Source organism: Scyliorhinus torazame, chromosome 6 (genome assembly GCF_047496885.1).
Source record: "Scyliorhinus torazame isolate Kashiwa2021f chromosome 6, sScyTor2.1, whole genome shotgun sequence".
NCBI lineage: Eukaryota > Metazoa > Chordata > Chondrichthyes > Carcharhiniformes > Scyliorhinidae > Scyliorhinus > Scyliorhinus torazame.
In genome coordinates this window covers 257,298,329-257,322,938 of record NC_092712.1, presented here as the reverse complement: position 1 = coordinate 257,322,938, position 24,610 = coordinate 257,298,329, and the positions used below count along the sequence as shown (strand labels likewise).

The following is a 24,610-nucleotide window of genomic DNA, read 5'->3' as shown; positions in this document are numbered from 1 at the left end:
TGAACACCTTTAGAATTAATAAAGGAACAGTTACGGTATATATGCCAATAATTTATTTGGTTTAATAAATAGGTGAAGGTTTGAGTGTATCACTTGTTCGGTGATAACCCTTTATCAGACGCTAGCAACTCCCATTTGGCGGGCAGCACGGTGGTGCAGTGGTTAGCACTGGTACCTCACGACGCCGAGCACCCGGGTTCAAACCCAGCCCCGGGCCACTGTCCGTGTGGAGTTTGCACATTCTCCCCGTGTCTGCGTGGGTCTCACCTCCGCAACCCAAAGATGTGCAGGGTACGTGGGTTGGCCACGCTAAATTGCCCCTTAATTGGAAAATAAATTAATTGGGTACTTACATTTTTTAAAAATAATAAAAACTCCCATTTGGTATTGCGCACAGGGAGTCAATATTTTAGAATTCTGAGGTTTTATACCAGGAACAAAACAATGCGAGTATACATTCAGTCCTGATTTGCTGCTGTTTTGTTTTGAACAAAGTGTGACAGTAGAAATGTGGCGTTTGATCTGTAACAGGAAGGAACTAAGATGTTCTGCTGCAGATAGGCCCCTTTTTAAAAAAAACATATTGCAGATGTACAATGAGTTTTACTTCTGACCTATATAGCTACTTAAATATAATCAATATTGTTGACAAAAATATTTTGAATTTCCAACATGTGCAATATTTAGCTAGTATTAACAAAACGGTTTACAATTTTCAGCTAATAATTTTCATTTGAGAAATCTTTAAATGAACATGCAGCAGCTCTATAAACTCTGAGCTTTAGTTTCTTCTTCCTTATATTGGATGAATTTGCACTGACTACTTGCCCTGGCATCAAAGTAATAATGGAATATTGAGACACAGAAAATAAGCCCATCATTCAGCACATCTAACTTGGATGTTCCTCCCACGTATACCACCTGTTGTCATTCCAATCCTCTGCTTGCCTTTGATACTGTATTTATTGTTGTTCCAGGACATGAGTAAAGGAAGCCCCAAAGTTGTATATCAGTTGAATATTAACATGGTTTGTGTGCACTATATCAGTGAGCTTGTGGTGAACGCTATCAAGCATGGCACCATCTTTTAATAAAAACCTGTGGCCTATCATTAACACATCACCAAAGTATGGATTGTCAAACCAGGAATAGACAATACATTTCCATTGGCTGTAAGTTTATGTGGAATGACTTTTTTACAGTCAGAATCCCCAAATTATTCCCCATTGGTTCAGGCAGCCTGCCCAGTGAACCAGAAGCTTATTGAATTAATCCTCACTACATTAAATTGTTCTTAACTAGGGAGATACTGCACTTTACCTTGATACCCTGCTTTCAAGAGAGGAAACCAGCTAGGATTCCTGTAGTCATCATTGCCCAGGGACCCTTGCTGCAACATACATTCAGCAATCATAGAATCCCTAGAGTGCAGAAGGAGGCCATTCAGACCATCAAGTCTGCACCCTCTGACCCTCCCTCAATCAATGGCCCCCTGAAAGAGCACCATGCCCAGGCCCACTTCCCCATCCTATACCTGCATGCCCATAACCCCACCTAACCTTTGGACACCAAGGAATAATTTAGAATGGTCATTCCACCTGACCTGCACGTCTTTGGACTGTGTGATGTGTGAGGAACCAGAGCACCCAGAGGAAACCCACCCAGACACAGGGAGAACGTGCAAACTCCACACAGTCACCCAAGATTGGAATTGAACCCGGGTACCTGGCGCTGTGAGGTAGCAGTGCTAACCACTGCGCCACCATGCTGTCCTTGGGCCGTTGGGCATGCACCGGATTGATTATGTCTGAAACATTCTCTTAAGTTGAATTGCTTTCTGACACAGAATGCTGGGGCAGCCACTACTATTACTCAATGGGATAGATTTCTACTTTAAAATCAAAGGAAATGAAAATAGGGCAATTTATTTAAGGGAGGGCTGAACAGCAATGCCAGTTTTACACCCTGGTGGTAAGCTGAAAACCACCCCAAATGCCTTCTGCAGAAAGGAAGGAGAAAACTGTGGCAAAAAAACAAAATGGCAGGGGGGGGGGGGGGGGGGGGGGGGGGGGGGGGGGCGGGGGGCTGGTAGAGGTTGTAAGAGTAGCAACCAGAAATAGATTTCATGGGCGAGATTCTCCGACCTCCCGCCAGGTCGGAGAATCGCCGGGGGCTGGCGTGAATCCTGCCCCCGCCAGTTGCCGAATTCTCCGGCCCGGATGGGCCAAAGTCACGCTGCTAGGATGCCTGTCCCGCCGGCGTGGATTAAACCACCTCTCTTACCGGCGGGACAAGGCAGTGCGGGCGGGCTCCGGGGTCCTGGGGGGGGGGGGGCGCGGGGTGATCTGGCCCCGGGGGGTGCCCCCACGGTGGCCTGGCCCGCGAGCGGGGCCCACCGATCCGTGGGCAGGCCTGTGCCGTGGGGGCACTCTTTTCATTCCGCCTTCGCCACGGTCTCCACCATGGCGGAGGCGGAAGAGACTCCATCCACAGCTCATGCGCGGGGTTGCCGTGAGCGGCCGCCAAATCTCCCGCGTATGCGCCACCCGGCAATGTAATTTCCGCGCCAGCTGGCGGGGCACCAAAGTCCTTTCCTGCCAGTTGGCGGGACGGAAATCAGTCCGGCGCGGGCCTAGCCCCTCAAGGTTGGGGCTCGGCCCCCCCAAGATGCGGAGGATTCCGCACCTTTGGGGCGGCGCGATGCCCGACTGATTTGCGCCGTTTTTGGCGCCAGTCGGCGAACATCGCGCCAATACCGGAGAATTTCGCCCCATGTTTCTTTGTGCTGGCATAGAAATGAATTAAACAGAGAATCATATACTACGAAGCAACTCAAAAGGAGTAAGAGAAACCTACCTTACTTGTAGGAGGGGCACTGTCAGCCCCCCAAGCACTCCTCTGTATAGATGGTGGCACCTGATAGATCTTCTGACCTTGTGCAGCTTGGCCTGATGCAGTGGGAGGCACCTGATATATGTTCTGAGTTAAGTGTGAAGGGGGTACTTGGTAGATAGGATCTCGAAAAGAACTTCCACAGCCCGAGCCTTGCAGGCTTGGGGGTACTTGATAGATGCCTTGCTGGAGTGACTGCTGTGTTGCAACAGAGGAGGAAGGTTCATTTGAGGAGCTGTCATAAATAGGCCCAACAAGAAGTTTGAGACGGTTGCCAGGCGCAATGCCCTGTCGTCCGTGCAGTGAGCAAAGCCACCATCCTTCTAACCCGCCAGTGTTCTGTTCAATCACCATCAGTATATCACCTTTGCGAAAAGACAACTCTTCGGGAGATTCGGGTGCATTGTCGTACAAGGCTTTGGCCATAAGATTCTAGAAGAAAAAAAAAACGAGACATTAGAGACAGGAACAAGGAAGACATGTCAAAATGTTGTTACAACAACATTGTGAGCGTGGCCAATTGCAGCCGCCCTTGACCCGGAGTCACAACACCATTGAATTAACCAATAATTCTGAGACAAATACCAGAAGTCTTTGGCCCTTGGCTGCCTAATAATTACAGTCACCAGGTTTGTAAATTTAAACATAATTACTTTCATTTTATAACAAGAACTATAATTAAATATGCAGCAAATACAACTGGTTAAATATGATCTAATTTTGAATCCCGCACTTTAACTTGCTCCCACCCTTTATACACACACACACGACAAACAAACACAGAGGGGAAGAGAGGGGTAAAAATAATAAGTAAACGTAAAAGATCAGGGGCGGGATTCTCCCATTGGGTGGCTAAGAGCCGACCCCGGCGTAAAAACGGGAGTGTTTTAATTCCGCGTTGGCGCCCATTCCGAGACCCGATTGTCCGGGCCACAGTGGGGTAGCATGGTGCTGGAGACACCCGCGCCGCTCCAGCTGCCGATCCCTGCGTGAACTCGGCGCCGGGGGGTCCACGCATGCGCAGTTGGCCCGGCGCCAACTAGCGCATGCGCAGTGGCCCTCTTCCCCGCGCCGGCCCTGACACCAAATGGCGAAGGGCTACAGGAGCCGGCGCGGAGGAAAGGAGGCCCCCCGACAGAGAGGCCGGCTCACCGATTGATGGTCCCCGATCGCGGGCCAGGCCACAATGGAGGCCCCCCCCTCCCCCCGGGTCAGACCCTCCCTCCTCCCCCACAGCCGCCCCTTGACCATTCAACGCCGAGGTCCCGCCGGCTCAGAAGATGTCAGAACGGCGCCGGCGGGACTCGGCTTTTTGTTGACGACCACTCGGCCCATACAGGCCGGAGAATCGACACACCGGCTCGTGTCGGCCGCACCGGAGAGTCAGCGCATACCCCGACCGACACCGTGCCGATCACGCCGGCCCCAGTGGCGTTGTTTCTCCACTCTGTGGAGAAACGCGTCCCGGCATTGGAGCGGCATGGCACGATTCGCGTGGCCCGCCGGCGATTCTCCGACCCGGCAGGGGGTCGGAGAATTCCGTGCTAAGAGTTTCAGATGGTTGTTTTTTGCACACTTTCCTTCAAACCAGGCTTTTAGGTCGAGGTTTTTGCTTTCCAGTCTGTAATGGGTTTCACTGTAGATTCATTCAGGTCTCTGCAGTTTGAGAAAAAACAGCAGCTACTACGAGAGAGAGAGCAGGTCCTTTCCCCTGAGTGTCCAGGGATATGAGTCTGCTTTCCTTAGGTCTCTGCAAATCATCTCACTCAGGCAGGATCCAATCACCACCTGGTACCAGGCAAAATACAACCTTTTGGCCAATTCATTGGCCTCCAGCCAATCAATCAAACAGAATTCCACCCCATCCCTCGGGTGCCACAGAGTCTGAGTTCTGCTGTTCGAAAACTCATACCATATACTATGTTGCAACTTTTTGAATTCCTCCCCCTCTCTGCTGCTTGACTTAAGATACATGTCCATTAAGCATCCATAGATCAAAATGATTAATGGCAAAAAGAAAAGGGAACTATCCAAATAATGAGTCAAATGATGCTTTCACCCTTGGGAGTCCAGACGGTTCACTGAAACCCGATTTGGTTCCATATTTGTTTGGGATGCTGTTAAGTGTTAAAATAGAAACTGAGGTTCTAGAAAAGGTGTAGTGTTTTGCTGGACACAACCACAATTAGAATGGGGGACAAATATTCAGATTTAGGAAAATAGATAGGGAGAAACTGCTCTCATTAGCAGAAGCGCCAGTAACAGAAGACATTGATTTAAAATGATTAAAATAAATCAAAGAGTTTTACAGCACAATAAGAGGCCCTTCGTCCCATCATGTCTGTGCTGGCCATCAAACACCAATGTATTCTAATTTCATTTTGCTGCATTTGGTCCAAAGCCTTGTATGCTATTGGGGGTTCAAATGCTCATCTCTAAATACTTCTTAAATGTTGTGAGGGTTCCCCGCTTCTACCACCCTTTCGGGCAGTGAGTTCCCAATTCCTGCCACCTTCTGGGTGAAAATGTTTTCCTCACATCATCTCTAAATCTCCTGCCCCTTATCTTAAAATCTATGCCCCTGGTTATTGACCCCTCAATTAAGGGGACATGTTCCATCCTTTCTACCCTATCTATGTCCCTCACAATTTTGAACACCTCGATCATGTCCCCCCCCTCCCCCAACCTTCTCAGATCCAAGGAAAGCAACTCCAACCTCAGCCCACACTTCTTTATAGCTGAAATACTTCAGTCCAGGTAACATCCTGGTGAAACTCCTCTGCACCCTCTCTAGTGCAATTACATCTTTCCCTTTGGGAAGAGAAGAGAATGTTTCATAATGCAATAATTTATGACCTGAAAAAGAGTGGTGGAAGCAAATTCAAATAAGGGAACTGAATACATACTTAAATAGAAATTTGCAGGTGTGGGGCATGTTTTGCTTGCTGCAAATGTCTCTTATTCCACTGCAGCTAAGGTGCAATATTGAAACCCTGCAGTGAAACCTTGGTCCAGTTCCTCATGTAGAGAGGTTAAGGACAACCCTAATTTCGGCCTAATAGTGTTTCTTAGTTCTTAGTGTTCCATTCCTTCACTGGTCTAGTTGCTTATTCACTGTCTACTCCAAAAATCTGCCTTATTAAATCTCTTAATCAGAAACCTAGGATGGGATCTAATTGCCGGCCGAAGCCACTGAATCTTTTGCTGGTCCATCAAAGATTCCATCCACCTGCAACGATTCCTGCATGGGTGGGCCCAGAACATCCCATCTCTAGTTTCTCTAGCATCAATTTTCCATTGTCCTCATAAATAATGATTCTCTGATGACTGGACCATTATTAAACAATGGAATCCAAGCATTGTCGATTTGCATACCATTGTGATAAAAAAAAATAGGGCTTCATATCCATTCTCTTGATTTTAGCTTTGGAGTTAAAGAGTCAGCTAACTGTATTGTGAATGAGATTTTCAGAAGAGTTGGAGAAGTGCAGCTATTAACCCATGGGAAGGGACATTTGCATTTTAAAGACTTCTCAAAGAAACATCCAGAAAAAGTGTAATTTGCATTTTAAAGACATCGTCAATACACGTCTACATATGAAGATTAGCTGGGGGTCTTGTATTTTCACGTGTATTGGCAGGAAATAAATGGTCACCTGAATTTGGCAGGTCCTTTGCAGTTTTGTTTACAGAGTGAGCTCTTTGTGAAATGCCAGAGCTAAATGTGCAGAGGATAAAGCAACTGCAAGTTGTTGCGCATGAGCATGACATTATGTAAATAACTCTAAACAATTTAATCAAAGTAAGAAAATTAAATATACCAAAAAATGCCATTAGGCTGTCTGAAATAATTAAAGTAACAACTCCTATTAGTTTTTTCTTACTTAAGAAAACATACCCAGCAATTTGAGAAAAATGGAATAAGGAGGCATTTTTGGCATAAATTCAGTTCATATAAGCAACTGTGAATTAAGTAATATACCATATTACTGACTATAACGATTTGGTGGCATTCAACAAATCTCAAGTTAGCAGGTAAGTGTTCTATCACAAGGCTTCACAGACTTAGTGGACCCCTTTTCAACTAAATTTATCCCTGTACCACTTTAATTCCACAACACAATCACATAGCTTTCAGATTTGGAGCTGTTACTTTTGTTCTACAGTGTGACATGAGTGTACAAGTCACCAAGTGCCCTTACAACTTGCTGCAGTTACTTTATCCTCTGCACATCTAGCTTTGGCATTTCACAAAGAGCTCAAGCTCACTCTGTAAACAAAACTGAAAAGGGCCGGCCAAATCCGAGCTCTGAATAAATGGCAAGAGACTAAAGGGGGAAACTGCTACCTCGAAGACTTAGGGAGAGCAAAGGACAGAGTGCTGACGTCACTGCACATGATGCTTGACCCCCTAAATTCTTCTACCCATCATGCCTTTTAACAGTTAGAAATGTCACCCTAAAGCCTATAAACAAACAGGAGAACTTCACGGGTCAAAACCTACTGTCCTGACACTAACAAAAGATGGCTTTGTTGGTTTCCTGGGAAACGTTACCATTTGGCCAACTTTATTCTGGTTGTGGTATGCTGACAAGATGATGCGAACAAAATACGCATCTAGGTAAAGGTTACAATAGTCAAAGGGTTTTAACATTGAGAGGAAGGATCATTGCCTGCTCCAATGTAGGGAGAGAAAGATTCTGTTCAATTCCTTCACCTACAACTTGCTTTTTATTTTGTTTTCGAAAATGCCTTTACAGAAAATCATCAATGCATATAAATATGAATTATTTCTTTCTTGCTATGTAATCTTATATTTCAAAGTAGTTCACAGCCAATTAATATTTTGATGTGTACAGACTGTGGTTCTGTAGGCAAACATGACAGCTCACTTATGCACAGCAAATTTCACAAACTGCCAAATAACTATTTGGTTGAATAAATTGGGGAGTAGGTGAACTCCCCTGATCTTCTTCGACTAGCACCGTTCTTTCTTTCAGCGGAGCGTGCAGATGGATCCTCTGTTTAACATCACTTCGGAAAAATAGCTCCTCTGACATTGTGGCACCCCGCGCAGTGTTGAACTTGAGCATTGGCCTAAATTAGGTCCTCCATTCCTGGAGTAGGACTTGAACTCCAGGCATTCTGACCAAAGAGGCAAGATCATTCAGCAAATGGAAAGAAGAAATGTTCCATTTCCAACTGGGATGACCTTTGACCCAAAAATAGAACTGCCAGAAAAATTTGTAATTTCTTTAAAACGTACGTGGGGCGGGACTCTCCGCTGGCGGGATGCTCCGTTTTGCCGGCACCCGGGGGTTTCCCAACGGTGGGGGGCTGTCCCACAATGGGAAACCCCATTGACCATCCGGCGTAACGGAAAATCCCGCTGGCGGGTTGGGCAGAAACGTGGCCGGCGGGACGGAGAATCCAGCTCGCGGAATCTATAATGTGTCATTGTTTTTAAGACTGTTTGAAAATGACTTTTAAGAATTTGCATCAATTGTAAATGGATCGATTGAAATTTTCTTGTATAATAAGACATTTTTGTACATGTAATTTGGTGAACCTTGACCTGGAAGTAGTATCAACAAGAAGGAAGTTAAGACCAGAAATCATGTGGCTACAGGCAACGAAGAACTACAAGCAGAGGAACTGCAGATGCAGACACCAAGAGAAAGCATTCAGGTGGAAAGAGGAACACAGAAGATACTTGAGAAAAAACAAATTACTCTCAGGAAAAGGTCGATTTTTTTTGTTGGGCAGAAAAGAAGGCAACAGCTCTTGGCGGTGTTGTGTCAGCTGGTCAAAAAGGTTTAAAACCTGGAAAAGCTGTCTAAATAGCTTAGCAATGCTGAAGGGCTGGCTGTTTTCCCAAGTGTCCAAACCATTAACCTGGTTGGTCAGTTGAAAAGGAACTCTGCTGCACATGAGGATCACAAGATCATCAGCGAGTGAGGTCAGCTCTCTTTACTTCCATATGTATAACTGGAATAGTTATATTTGTATGTATATATATATATATATATATATATATACACACACACACATATATAGTTATATGTATAACTGGGGAGGCAGTGGCATAGTGGTATTGTCCCTGGACTAGTAGTTCACAGACCCAGAGCAATGCTCTAGGGCCCTGGGTTCAAATCCCACCATGGCAGATGGTGAAATTTAAATTCAATAAAGTTTAATGATGACCATGAAACCATTGCCAATTGTCATAAAAACCCATCTGGTTCATTAATTTCATAGAATTTACAGTGCAGAAGGAGGCCATTCGGCCCATCAAGTCTGCACCGGCTCTTGGAAAGAGCACCCTACCCAACCTCCACCCTATCCCCATAACCCAGTAACCCCACCCAACTAAGGGCAATTTTGGACACTAAGGGCAATTTATCATGGCCAATCCACCTAACCTGCACATCTTTGGACTGTGGGAGGAAACCGGAGCACCCGGAGTAAACCCACGCACACACGGGGAGAACGTGCAGACTCCGCACAGACAGTGACCCAAGCCGGGAATCGAACCTTGGACCCTGGAGCTGTGAAGCAATTGTGCTAATCGCTATGCTACCGTGCTGCCCTTCAGGGAAGGAAATCTGCCGTTCGTACCCGGCTTGGCCTACACGTGACTCCAGACCCACTGAAATGGTCCATCAAGCCACTCAGTTCAAGACAAATTAGGGATGGGCAACAAATGTTGGCGCAGCCAGTGACACCCACATCCCATGAATTTTTTTTTTAAATGTAATTTTATAGCATTTTTTTCTGAATTCACACACTTGTCAAGGATAACAGAATTGTCTCATCAAGTATTATAACTGGACAGTGCAGACCATGTTTTCAAATTCAAACTTCTCACAATGATGTGACAAATTCTCAGTCCATAATAGATATAATAGGGCAAAACGTTATGACTGCACGCTCCTGGTGGTGCGCCTCTGCGGTAACATGCAGTTGTAAATTCAGCCGTAATATTTAAATTTACATCAAGGTCATAATGAATTGTGGTGGGAAAACAATGTTTATGTAAGATGACAGAGTCATTTTACAAAGGAGTCACAGAATCAACAAGGAACTTTTAAATTCACTTGAACATGTGTGGGTGTGCGTGGGCTGGTTGTGCGTCACTTGTTGTTAGCTAACCTGGCCCAATGTATCCCCTGCATTCCATGGCTCATACCTTCATTAAATGACCAAGTCAGAATTAGTCGAAAATGGGTCAACATGTCTATGGCAAATTAATTTAATGGTCTTCTGGGAAGCCAAAATGGAAGTGCACCAATAAAAAAAAAAAATTGTAATAACGGCTTTCCAATTACATTGCCATTTTGTATTCTGCTCGGTTTGCTGTTGCATCGTGCTTTTATGCAAATTATGGTACGAATAACCTTAATGGAAAACGCTTACATTGTTGATGATAGAAGCCTGCTGTGCAAAGCAGACTAATTGGATGTTATCTCAAGAAATTAATTCAGAACACTCCCTATCGTTACAATGAGAGATTAACATCTAGAAATATTGGATGACAACTCTGTCATCAGGGAATTATGCTACTGTTCGTGTCTTTTCATGCAGAACTGCATTTTGGCTCAGAAAGAACTAGAGATTGACAGGAGAAACAATTTGAAATTGTTTGCCTAGGTTGACTGGTGGGAAAGGTTGTTCGTGGCTATATAAAGGAATTCTATACAGAGCTGTCAGTTGACCAAGGTGTCACCCAATTTTACAAAGGTAGGGAGAAGTATTCTAACCCTTGGTTCTACGTGATAGGCGCGATCTAACCAAATTGCAGCAGAATCCTGTGTCGAGTGCAATTAGCCGAGGGTTTCCCAGCACTCGCGGCGCCGAGAAATACCACGCTATCCAAGACGACTTGGTTGCAATCTGAGGCCTCAGCAGGGAACCCTTGTCCAAGGCCGCATTTAGTCCCTTTTCCTGTACTGAGGAGTTCTGCTCGCCAGAACACGTCAGTGCAGGAGGAGATTGGGACACCATTTTTAAATGACGTCCCGCTCTCTCGACCCACCGATGGGACTGGTGGAACTCAAATCTTATTTTTCCGATGGTAAAAAAAAAGAATCATCCAGACTTAAAATGTTAACTCCGTTCTCTCTCCACAGAAGCTGTCAGACCTGCTGAGATTATCCAGTATTTTGTGTTTTTGCTTCAGATTCCAGCATCCGCAGTAATTTGCTTTTACAATAATTATTGCTAAAGGCTACTATACCCATATACTGCAAGGTCCCCCAACTGTAGCTCAGCACAGCTGATGCCTTCTGTAGAAGAGGACAAATAAATGCTACCCTCCCACCCACTTACAGGATGAACTGTATTTAAAAATTGCCCAAGATAAATGGTTAACCTTAGTCTAGTATATGCCACATAGTTCATACTGGTTGTGAAGCGATGTGAATGTCATAGCAATATAAAATGAGTAGGATGTTCTGGCAACTATCAGCATAAAAACATATCCCTTCACCCATGAAGAAAAGAGAAAGATACAGGTCTCATATGATTGAGATAATACGAATGTGTAAGAACTTGTCAAATGTCCATGTGTTCCTGTAATGGTGTTTGGACTGTCTTCCATTTGTTTGACTTTAATGAATGGAAATACGGAGGGGGTACACCTGGCAGGAAAGGGAGGCGGACTACCAAGTCATCACATGGCGACCAAGTAAAAACACACGGGAGCAAGTATGCGGAGGTTTACTTTAGAAATAATTGCGTTTCAATGTGCAATCATTCACATGCGGGAGATAGATTCAAAAGGTGGTTGAAGGAAAGTCAGCTCAAGCATATGGGAACATGATAACAGTTCAAGGCCATAACCTTCCAAACCTCTTTAGAAACAGGGGTTGTGCCAGAGAATTGGAGACTTGCAAAAATGAAACCCATGTTCAAAAAAGGGCGCAAGGATAAACCCAACAACAACTGCAGGCCAAGGGTACCTGATCTGTCCTAAAAGGCTGTCTGGATTTCCCCAAAAGGGCATCCAACCAAGTCATACAACTTTGGAGCTTTAGACCATTTGTTCAAAGGTCTAAAGCCACGAGTTGTGTTTTGGACATCCCACTTTTGCATGTGCAGCTGCCTTCATGAACCACAAATGTGAAAACTACAATCTCTCCCTAAAAATGGTGGGTGACAGGTTCAGGGAGGGGGCTTCCAAGGCCTCTGGCACCATTTCGGATACAGCAGAGTCTTTCAGCTTAGCAAATGTTTGGTCCATGATCTCCTAAATCTCAGGAAGGTGTTATGAATAAGCTTTGTACACAATTATGCTGTCTGGCCCAGATTCTGTCAGCGGATCAGGTTCTCAGAGTTAGGAGATTTCCAACCTTTAAAAATGACCGCCTGCAGGTCAAATTTTCAGTTGGGTGAGATGGGCTTAAATAGAAGTCGAGGTGGGCAAATTTGTAACAAAGGCACAGGATGCTGTGTGTAGAGGTGGGCTGGGCACAATGCATGCATCTGTGCCGTGGCACTTTAATAAAAATAATAATAAAACAAAAGACAAAAAAACAAATTAAACCCTCGCCTCTCACCACAATGTTTTACTGGGTGGGGTGCAGTGCTAAAATGTTGAATTTGTGAAACGTATGTACGGTATAGCTTAAGCATTCAGAGAGAAGGGTGTGGAATGTGTTAGGCCTGGATGCAATCACATAGGGATGGAGGGGTATAGTATTTGTCCGTAATCTTTGTTGTGATATTGTATGTATGATTGTTCAGACATCACCATGTGTAAGGCTGGAGGATAAAGGGTGCAGTCTCCATGATTGATGTTCACTATTACCTGTGATCTCTACTGCAGATGTTCACTGCTGTCTATGACTTTCTATGTCTATGACATCCATCTACAGACGCTGAAAGATGCCCTCGTACGAATGGGATATGGCGCTCGACTCATCGATCGACAGTTCCAACGCGCCACAGCAAAAAAACGCACTGACCTCCTCAGAAGACAAACACGGGACACAACCGGCAGAGTACCCTTCGTCGTCCAGTACTTCCCCAGAGCGGAGAAACTACGACATCTTCTTCGCAGCCTTCAACACGTCATCGATGAAGATGAACATCTTGCCAAGGTCATCCCCACACCTCCACTACTTGCCTTCAAACAACCACGCAACCTCAAACAAACCATTGTTTGCAGCAAACTACCTAGCCTTCAGAACAGCGACCACGACACAACACAACCCTGCCATGGCAATCTCTGCAAGACGTGCCAGATCATCGACATGGGTACCACCATTACACATGAGAACACTGATGTGTTGGGTGTTCTGGATTACATACAGGTCACCAACACTTAAAATAGTGCAACACTATTTTATTGAATCATTAACTGTTTAAACATACTCAGACTGTGGGTTAATACGATACTAGCTTTAACTAAAGACCTGTGCCTTGTCCTAACCAGTCGATGCACTCAGCAGGAGGTGAATTACAGGCTGTGAGCTCAGTCCTCCTAGCTAGCTGCAACTCGAATGAACGGGAACTCTGATGCCCCCTGTCTTTATAGTGCGTGTGCTCTCACTGGTGATTGGCTGCGGTGCTGTGTGTGTTGATTGGTCCCACTGTGTGTCCATCAGTGTGTGTCTGCACCATGATATACTGGTGTTTATGATGACATCCCCCCTTTTATAAAAAATGTACCTGCGTGGCAATAAATAGTGTATGGTGAATGTTCCTGACTACGTGTGCGCGAAATATTTACAGGACTATGTACATGAAAACTAAGCTATTTACATGGGAAGGTGCCTGGTGCAGAAAAACAGTGTGTCACAAGAATAACGAGATGAACACTATATACAAACCACTTGAACGATTAAACGGAAGAACAGAACAAATCAGAAAGTCCATAAGTCCACAAAGTTCACAAATTAAGTCTCTGAGGTGGGCGACAAATTCTGGTTGTCCGTCAGGGTGGCACACCACTCATCGTCTGGATCGATGCTGTATACCAACAGCAGCTGGTGTCTTTGCTTCGGGGACAGCCTGTTTTTCGTTATGACACCGACTCGAAAAGACCCCTTCGGGTCCTCGGTGTCACTGCTGTGTTGGAGGTCCGCATCGGACTGGGTGACCGTGGGTTGAATTGCCTGAACATTTCTGCGAGGCTGGCTGAAGCGATATGAATTGGCAGGCTGAGCTGCTCGGCAGAAGGCAGCATAGTGGCCAAGTCTGCCACATCATCGGCATTGTCGAGATTTTGCGGGGCATTGCCGCTTGAAATGGGCGGAGCCACAGTTGCCGCACGTCGTGACGTCAGCACGTTCGCTGCGCCACCGCGCATGCGCAGTGCGGTCGTGCGTGGTGCGCGCCTGCGGATTACGTTCCTCAACGTCGCTGTCCCCTCATTTGGTGCGTATAAGCGCAGGAGTCCACGAAAAGCGCGCAAAATGGCCGCCCTCATTTAGGCTGAGGCCCTGGAGGTGCTCAATCACTTGTACCCATTCCACCTTGTGGGGACCTTTCCGCACCGTTTCAGTCGCTTGTATATGGGAATGCCGACTCGTGGCATTTTCATGTAAGACACAGGTCTCGATGGCAGTCGCTAGGGTGAGTTGCTTTACTTTGAGGAGCTGCTGACGTAGGGGGTCCGACTGAACACCGAAAACGATCTGGTCGCGTATCATGGAGTCGGAGGTGGGCCCGTAGCTGCAAGACTGCTCAAGGATGCGGAGGTGCGTGAGAAAGGATTGGAAAGGTACGTCCTTACCCTGCAAACGCTGCTGGAACACGTAGCGCTCGAAACTTTCATTCACCTCTACGCTGCAGTGAGTGTCAAACTTGAGGAGGACAGTCTTGAACTTCGTTTTATCTTCATCATCCGCAAAGGTGAGAGAGTTGAAAATGTGGATGGCATGGTCCCCGGCCGTGGAGAGGAGAAGAGCAATCTTTCTGGTATCCGAGGCGCCCTCCCTGTCTGTGGCTTCGAGGAAGAGCTGGAAGCGCTGTTTGAAAATCTTCCAGTTGGACCCGAGGTTGCCGGCGATGCGGAGTGGCTGCGGTGGGCTGATGTTGTCCATGTTGCAGGATGACGGAATGCTGGCGGAAGGCAGATCACTTGCAGGTAGGTCTAAGAAGTGCTAATATCCCACCACTCCTGGTATATGGTGTGTTGGGTGTTCTCGATCACATACAGGTCACCAACAATTGAAATAGTGCAACACTATTTTATTGAATCATTAACTGTTTAAACATACTCAGACTGTGGGTTAATACGATACTAGCTTTAACTAAAGACCTGTGCCTTGTCCTAACCAGTCGATGCACTCAGCACATGGTGAATGTCTGTGTTACAGGCTGTGAGCTCTGTCCTGCTAGCTAGCTGCAACTCGAATGAGCGGGAACTCTGATGCCGCCTGTGCGTGTGCTCTCATTGGTGATTGGCTGCGGTGTTGTGTGTGTTGATTGGTCCCACTGTGTATCCATCAGTGTGTGTCTGCACCATGATATACTGGTGTATATTATGACAAACACCACCCACCAGGCACGCGGTACATACTCGTGTGACTCGCCCAACGTTGTCTATCTCATACGCTGCAGGAAAGGATGTCTCGAAGCATGATACATTGGCGAGACCATGCAGACGCTGTGACAATGGATGAACGGACATCGCGCGACAATCGCCAGGCAGGAATGTTCCCTTCCAGTCGGGGAACACTTCAGCAGTCAAGGGCATTCAGCCTCTGATCTCCGGGTAAGTGTTCTCCAAGGCGGCCTTCAGGACGCGCGACAACGCAGAATCGCCGCGCAGAAACTTATAGCCAAGTTCCGCACACATGAGTACAGCCTCAACCGGGACCTTGGATTCATGTCGCATTACATTCATCCCCTACCATCTGGCCTAGGCTTGCGAAATCCTACCAACTGTCCTGGCTTGAGACAATTCACACCTTTTTAACCTGGGGTTACCCCTATCTCTGGATTTGTAAAGACTTAATTACCTGTAAATGCTCGCATTCAAAGCATTGTCTTGCATCTTTGACTATGTCTATATATATATGTTTCTGGAACATACCTCTTCATTCACCTGAGGAAGGAGCAGTGCTCCGAAAGCTAGTGTTTGAAACAAACCTGATGGACTTTAACCTGATGTTGGAAGACTTCTTACTTACTCACCCAGTCCAACGCCGGCATCTCCACATCATGTCTACGACTTTGTATCAGTAAGACTTCATGTATACCTTATGAATAAGGCATAAAATCAAGGGATCAACCTATGTAACTGTTAGGACTCAGACTAGGTCACCATCTGTGCAGAACTGTAAATGCATATATAATGTTGCTAGTAATAAACTTCGTAGAATTGTATTCAACCAGAACCATTATCATTGTCAATATCTTGCTTATCATAGATAGCATAGAGATAGATCTCTTGAGGTCTACATTGGGACCCTCAACATGTATGGTTGCAACAGACTGCAAGTGACCATGACATCTTGGCGATGGATTGGGCATGGGTTTGAAGCTCAGCTCAGGGCCAACCAGCAGATCGAGCTTGAGCAACGAAGGGGTAGAAGTTGGAGTTTGAATATCCAGTTTCTGGTGGTGGCAAAAGCCGCTTCAGATTTGCCCCTGAGTTTTGGTAAGTTCTGGCTCATTGATGACCTGCCTTCAGATAGTTTGTCCACAGACCAACACTGAATGTGGCTGCTAAAAGAGATGCACAATGGTGGTTTTCTTGACCTAGCAGCACTGGGCTATTGTCCTCGACAAACTCCTGTGGTCAGGGACTTTTGTAGCACCTGCCAATGTTCAATTCTCTCAACCACATATACAACAAACAAATTAGTGGTCACTGTGATGAGTACATTTAAACAGGGAGGTAACTGAGCAACGGGCATCTATTGACTAAATAGAGTGTTGATTGCTTCATAATTATTATGCAGGAAATAAGCTAAACATTTTTAAATTAAAAAGTAACATTCCAACATCAGGCTAAGTACAACTTTTCTGAAGGAGCCCCAAGCACAATTGTGAGAGAAAGGAAACAGTCAAGAGGGTCAAAATAATTGGACTACCTCAAATTATTCTTTCTCTTAAATGTTTCCAATTAGGGGCAATTTAGCGTGGCCAATCCACCTATCCTGCACATCTTTGGGTTGTGGGGGGGAGACCACACAGACGCAGAGAAAATGTGCAAACTCCACCATCGGGGCCGGGATTGAAAACGGGTCCTCGGCATCGTGAGGCATTCCTCACCATTATTCTACATTCATTTGTGGTTAACACGAGGTCCCAATCAAACAAGTCCTATTAGAATACTTTGCGATAGTCTTTCCCACACAGGATGCAATTCAATATGCGTCAGTTGCAGCTCAGTTAGTATCATTGTTATCTTTTGAGTCAGACAGATCCAGGTTCAAGTTCCCAGGACCCAGGCATGAAAATCAAGGCTGACACTCCAGTGCAGTATTGCGGGAATGTTGCACTGACAGATGAGCTGTTAAACCAAGGCTCCATCTTCCCTTTCAGGTATATGCAAAAGGATCCCATGGCATTACTTCGAAGAGCGGGGAAGTTATGTGCCCCGCCACCAGCCCCACTCTGTCCAGTGTCCTGGTCAACCAACATCACAAAAACACATTATCTGGTCATTGTCAAAGAGCTGTTTGTGGGAGCTTGCTGTGCACAAATTAGCTGCTGTATTTCCTACATTACAACAAATGCCAAGGTACTTCATTGGCTCTAAAGCACTGAGTGCCCAGTGATATGAAAGCTGGAAGTCTTTTTATTTAATTCAAGATGGTAATGAAACTATCAGTGCGGAGAAGATGCTACAAAGTAAGAACAACAAGTGCGTAGATACCACATTTTACAATAAAAAGGGAAGGGAAACAACTCCCCTCGACTCGTGTTTGGTTTAGATTGTTTCTTGCACGTCTGATGGAAATAAAGGCGATGAACCCTTCCTCATTCAGTACTTGATGTATAACTGCTTCTTTACTAACTCTGAGCAGGAGAGGAATTCTGGAGCATTTTCCAAACTATTACATCAGTGGAAACCCCATATACAAGCTCAGAGTATCCACAGTTATGGCACCTAGTCAGGAAAAGCCAAGGAAATTTTGGGTGACAATAGAATCCCTACAGTGCAGAAGGAGGCCATTTGGCCCATCAAGTCAGCACCGACCCTCTGAAAGAGAAACCTTCCTAGGACCAATCCTCGTCCCCGCAACCCCATAACTCCACCTAGCCTGCACATTCGCAGGCACTATTTAGGGGCAATTTAGCACGTAACCTACACTTCTTTGGACTGTAGGAGGAAAGCAGAGCACCTGGAGGAAACCCAGGCATGCAGACACGGGGCGAAAGTGGGCAGTGTGGTGGCAAGTACTGCTGTCGTACAGCGCGAGGGACCCGGGTTCAATTCTGGCCTTGGGTTACTGTCTGTGTGAAGTTTGTACGTTCTCCCAGGTGCTCCCGTTTCCTCCTAGTCAAAAGATGTGCAGGTTAGGTGTATTGGCCATGCTAAATTGCCCCTTATGTCCAAAAGATTAGGTGGGGTTACGGGATTAATAATAATTTAATAATCTTTATTGTCACAAGTAGGCTTACATTAACACTACAATGAAGTTACTGTGAAAAGCCCCTAGTCACTACACTCTGGCGCCTGTTCAGGTACACTGAGGGAGAATTCAGAATGTCCAAATTACCTAACAGCACATCTTTCGGGACTTGTGGGAGGAAACTGGAGCACCTGGAGGAAACTCACGCAGACATGGGTAGAATGTGCAGACTCAAAACAGACAGTGTCCCAAGCCAGGAATCGAACCTGGGACCCTGGAGCTGTGAAGCAACAGTGCTACCCACTGTGGAGTTGTGGTCCTCGGTAGGGTGCTCTTTCAGAGGGTTGGTGCAGACTCGATGGGCCAAATGCCGTCCTTCTGCACTGTAGGGATTCTATTTTATGAAAGTGCAAACTCCAACAGAGTCACCCAAGGCCGCTACTCACCCGGGTCCATGGCGCAGAGATTAACAAATGTGGAAATCAACAAGCCACATCTCGGTTTAAAAGGAGTGAGTAAAAAGGCAGGGTTAATGCCTGAAGGGCTGCTCCTTTCGTGGTGGGGAGCCAAGCTAGTGCTGAGTGTCTTAGCAGAGAATGCCAGTATAACATAATCCCTGATGTTATGACCAATGTTTGTCACTAGAAGAGTTCCACATCTTGCACATTCACCCTCTTGGAGGTATTGCGCCCAAGGTTACATCCACCACAGTTCTTTTTCTGATCCAGCCTAAAATTCCCCTATCCCCAAACCTTTTTGATGCTCCTCCCTAACCCCTTTAGTGGCTGTCATCTCGTTTTGCAATGCTCTCTGGAACTCCTGCTCTAAGCTTCACTCTATTCCTACGTACCTCAGGTCAGACCTTGAATGATTTCTTCCCTTCCCTCTTCTTTTTCATAGCTGTTGCATAATGCCCTCACTGAGATCAGCTGACTCAGAACGGACTGGCTGTGGGATTGTATTTTCATGCTCTACCAACTAAACCACTGAGGAAAATTCTCGAGAGTATGTGACAATCCTTTCAACTACAAGAACAGATCCCGGCTTTAAATTGACATCGTTCTAATATTTTCATAATTTTTAATGAATTTATTTATTCCTGCATACTGGTTGGAGTGGTGTTATTGCTGACAGTTTATGTTATCATCATCACAATAAGATACAAACACCATGTGAGGTCTAGCAAAACTTCAATCAACAGCGCTGCTAAGTTTGCATATATACACACATTGTGGTCATGAACTGCAAAAGTGACCGAAAACTGTGTCTTTTAATTTACCTGCACCCCCTCATTCTGTGTCAAACTATCTAATCATTTTCTACCATTATTAATATGATTTGCTGTGTAACTTCACGTTCTCAAATTCAAGAACGTCAATGTTGGAACATTTAGATCGCCCCGTGAGCTCAATCACAGGATATTTCTTGCGGCATGGTAGCACAGTGGTTAGCACTGTTGCTTCACAGCGCCAGGGTCCTAGGTTCGATTCCTGGCTTGGGTCACTGTCTGTGTGGAGTCTGCACGTTCTCCCCGTGTCTGCGTTGGTGTCCTCCGGGTGCTCCGGTTTCCTCCCACAAGTCCCGAAAGACGTGCTGTTAGATGAATTGGACATTCTGAATTCCCTCTGTGTACCCGAACAGGCGCCGGAGTGTGGCGACTAGGGGCTTTTGTAAGCCCACGTGACAATAAAGATTATTATTATGAGTACTGATTTTATAACTTTCGAGCTGAATCCTAATTAATAAAAAGCTGTTTACAAGTACAGAGAACATGGCAAACGGAGTTTTTTCTCAATATTAAAATATTTAAAAGTCATAGGCACAGCTTTGTCGGACTACGTCACTGAAGGTCAGTACACAATAGATTTGACAAACTGTTGGTATGTCCGTGTCAATGCACTTGTATCTGGGCAGTCAAAGTTTCAAACGGTTGGTTCATTATAAAGTAAAATGAAGTAATAATGAGCTTTTCCAACAATAGATGAAGTTACCACAAGACATATGCTAATTTACTCCTCAGGTATTTTCTCCTCAGGTCAAGGGCAAGCTCCTGGTTTCTGCCTGCTTTGATTGGCCCAGTGGTGAATGAAAAATTTGCAAATGTGGAAAGACTGAGGCTGCAAATTCCATGCAAGTCTTGCAGTTGGCAAAATCTACACAGTTTTTTAAATGATATGCATTCTACTAATTCTTTCATGGTAATAATGTGCAGTCTTATTCTGAGTTTCCTCCATCATTTATTGTCTCCCAGCCTTGAGGCTGTTAAATCCAGAGCATTCATTCGGCCAGTGTCACTGGGTTCGTCACAAGCCAAGTGTAGAACTGCCAGAAATCTAAGCTGGATGCTGGCCAGAACTTTGATAAGTCGTTCTTCTGGACCACCAGTTTCATGAGGTCCTGGTTTGTGCAAAACTCACACTTTGGTAACCAGGCAACACTGGCACGACATAAAAAGAAACACGTTTGCTGTCATGTCATCAGAAAGTGAATTAACTGCATGAAGGCTAGGTCTTGGCCTACAAATGCTAGGCACAGTAACAAACCTGAAAGGGTCAATACAGCAGGATATACTGCCGGATAAACAGCAGGATATACTGGATGGAACAAGTGTAATGAATCTAGATATCACATACAATTACATTATAAAATCCCTGTGACCAAAGACATGTACACAATGTGTATAGAGTCCGAATTATGGGTTGATTAAACGGTGGGTGAAATTCACCCAACCAGCAGGTGGTCCTCAGTTTAACAGAGGCTTTGAGGGGAGTGCAACAAAGCCTTTCTGCCATAATGCTATGCTGCTAATGATGCGCAGTTCACCTCTGTGCCATGACAAACCGGTTCCTGTCCTCCATCTCCATACTAAGCTGGTCTTCATGGACAGCAACGTGCTGCTGGATCCATGGACCCTCCTGTGTCACCGTCTCAGTTCAATACTGAGGGGGGGGGGGGGGGGGGGGAGTTAGGACGAGGGCCCACGATAGCAGGCAGAGGGGCAAGTAGACAAGTAGATGGATGAAGATGATGAACAATGGAGGACAGAGGAAAGACCGAGTAGAGGGAAGTTGGACCCTGACAAGGCTGCTCTCAAAGGGGTCAATGGGATATCACATCATTTAATGGAAGAGAATAGATGATGACTCCAGATGTGGTGGCAAGAGGTCCAAGTGGGGTATGAACACCTCGCAGGTGATGGACGCGTTGGGGGAGGGGGCGTGGAAATCGAAGAACAGACTTCTTCTTGAGGCTGCTAGTCTTTTCCCTTTGGGTTGCTGACATCCTGCAGGGTCTGGTGAAGGCAGGTGGACTGGATAGAGTGACAGGAGTGTGCTGGACCGGTATTTAAATATGGCACTGAAACCTTCAAACCCATCAGCGGAGAGCGGCTGGCCAAATCAGCTGCCAGCCCGCCAGGAGAGTCGGAGGCACTTGTGCATAGTTAATGAGGTTCCAAGCACAGAATCTGGCGCGGGATCCCACCATTCAGCTCGGCGGGACAGGTACCACCAGAGCCGCCCGCCACCGCAGAGTCAAAATGGGGTAATTCACCCAGTGTGCATCATCAATTCGTTTTCATTGTCGGAGCTCCTCCGGCACACCCAAATATTTCTGCTGGATATTTGCACCTTTAATCTGATACAGGTGTCCCAAGAGGCCCAGGCCAAATGTCTGCAGGAATGTTTGCACAAGTGTCAGGCGAAGTGTTTCACAAAACATCCTCAAAAAGCTTCTGAAAAATGTCCACCTCTTTGTTCATTTTTCATAATTGCTGATTATTTTAAATTATAGGAGCTTCTTTTCTTACCTCCATGTGGTCAGTGGGAGCCTCTTGCTTGCTGTCCTGCCCAATATTTATCCCTCAGCCATCGCCACCAAAACACATGGCAGTATCTGGTTATTATCACGTTGCAGTTTGTGGAAACACACTGTGCAAATTGGCGGCCTCATTTTCAACAATAGCGGCTGCACTTCAAAAGTACGCCCTTGTCTGTGAAATACTTTGGGCTATCCTGAGATCGTGAAAATAGATGTATGTTGGGCAACAAGGTGGTGCAGTGGTTAGCACTGCTGCCTCACGGCACCAAGGACCCGGGTTCGATCACAACCCCAGGTCACTGCCCGTTACGAGTTTGCAAATTGGATTGGATTGGATTGGATTTGTTTATTGTCACGTGTACCGAGGTACAGTGAAAAGTATTTTTCTGCGAGCAGCTCAACAGATCATTAAGTACATGGGAAGAAAAGGGAATAAAAGAAAATACATAATAGGGCAACACAACATATACAATGTAACTACATAAGCACTGGCATCGGATGAAGCATTCAGGGTGTAGTGTTAATGAAATCAGTCCATAAGAGGGTTATTTAGGAGTCTGGTGACAGTGGGGAAGAAGCTGTTTTTGAGTCTGTTCGTGCATGTTTTCAGACTTCTGTATATCCTGCCCGATGGAAGAAGTTGGAAGAGTGAGTAAGCCAGGTGGGAGGGATCTTTGATTATGCTGCCCGCTTTCCCCAGGCAGCGGGAGGTGTAGATGGAATCAATGGATGGGAGGCAGGTGCGTGTGATGGACTGGGCGGTGTTCACGACTCTCTGAAGTTTCTTGCAGTCCTGGGCCGAGCAGTTGCCATACCAGGCTGTGATGCAGCCCGATAGGATGCTTTCTATGGTGCATCTGTAAAAGTTGGTAAGAGTCAATGTGGACATGCCGAATTTCCTTAGTTTCCTGAGGAAGTATAGGCACTGTTGTGCTCTCTTGGTGGTAGCGTCGACGTGGGAGGACCAGGGCAGAATTTTGGAGATGTGCACCTCTAGGAATTTGAAACTGCTAACCATCTCCGCCTCGGCCCTGTTGATGCTGACAAGGGTGTGTACAGTACTTTGCTTCCTGAAGTCAATTACCAGTTCTTTAGTTTTGCTGGCATTGAGGGAGAGATTGTTGGCGCTACACCACTCCACTAGGTTCTCTATCTCCCTCCTGTATTCGGACTCATCGTTATTCGAGATCCGGCCCACTATGGCCGTATCGTCAGCAGACTTGTAGATGGAGTTGGAACCAAGTTTTGCCACGCAGTCATGTGTGTACAGGGAGTAGAGTAGAGTAGGGGGCTAAGTACGCAGCCTTGCGGGGCGCCGGTGTTGAGGACTATTGTGGAGGAGGTGTTGTTGTTCATTCTTACTGATTCTCCCCGTGTCTGCGTGGGTCTCACCCCCACAACCTAAAGATGTGCAGGCTAGATGGATTGGCCACACTAAATTGTCCCTCAGTTGCAAAAAAAAAAGAACTGGGTACTTTAAATCTATTGTTAAAAAGATAGACGTATGGGGCGGGATTCTCCCATTCGGCGGCAGAGTGTCCACACCGTTGGTAACACCGTCGCGTTTCACGACGGCGTGAATGGGCGCTGGGAGTACTGAGTCTGGCCCCTACAGGGGGCCAGCACGGGGCTGGAGCGGTTCACGCCTCCCATCCCAGCGCGAACTGTGCGCCGTGGGATCCGCGCATGTGCAGTGGCGCCGGCACCAACATGCACATGCGCGGTGGCCTCCCTCAACGCACCGGCCATGACGTAACATGGCGCAGGAGGTCAGGGGCTGGCGTGGAAGAAAATAGGCCGGGGAGCGTGAGGCCGGCCCGCCGATCGGTGGGCGATCGCGGGCCAGGCCCCATCGGAGGCCCCCCCCGGAGTCGGAGCCCCCGCCCCACAGGCCGCCCCCGCGTGCAGAGTTTCCCGCCGGCTGCGACCTGGTGTGGACGGCGCCGGCGGGACTCTGCCTTTTTGGAGCGGCCGCTCGGCCCATCCAGGCCCGCGACCGGCGCTGCGCCAAACGCGCTGGCGCTAATGCCGCCGATTCTCAGCTCTGCGGAGAATCGCGTGCCGCCGTCGAGGCTGCGTGGCCCGGTTGCGGGGATTCTCCGGCCCGGCCCCGGGCTGGGAGAATCCCGCCCTTGTTTTTCTAATTGTACATTATATGATCAGAAAGTTATGCAATTCTAAATTACTAATGTGCTTCCCTTCTTGTGGACTCTCGTGGATTTCAGCATAAGAGCATAAAACATTTTTGGGACTAACAGTGATGTTACCAGTATTTCCTGCTGCCATAAAGTCATTGGCCTTAATGTCAAAAATCCTCCCTCCCTCCCAGCTGTATGTTTTACTCTGAAACTCAACTTGCTTCGGTC

General features: G+C 46.5%; 1 protein-coding gene across 1 annotated transcript in view; it reads right to left on the bottom strand.

Annotated features, from left to right (window-relative positions):
• nedd9 (neural precursor cell expressed, developmentally down-regulated 9) overlaps window positions 1–24,610 on the bottom strand; it is an 81,400-nt gene that overhangs the window by 36,837 nt on the left and 19,953 nt on the right. The window contains exon 2 of the mRNA XM_072509582.1: window positions 2,857–3,324. Coding sequence (XP_072365683.1) covers window positions 2,857–3,324 — 468 coding nt within the window. The remainder of the gene's footprint in view (window positions 1–2,856; window positions 3,325–24,610) is intronic.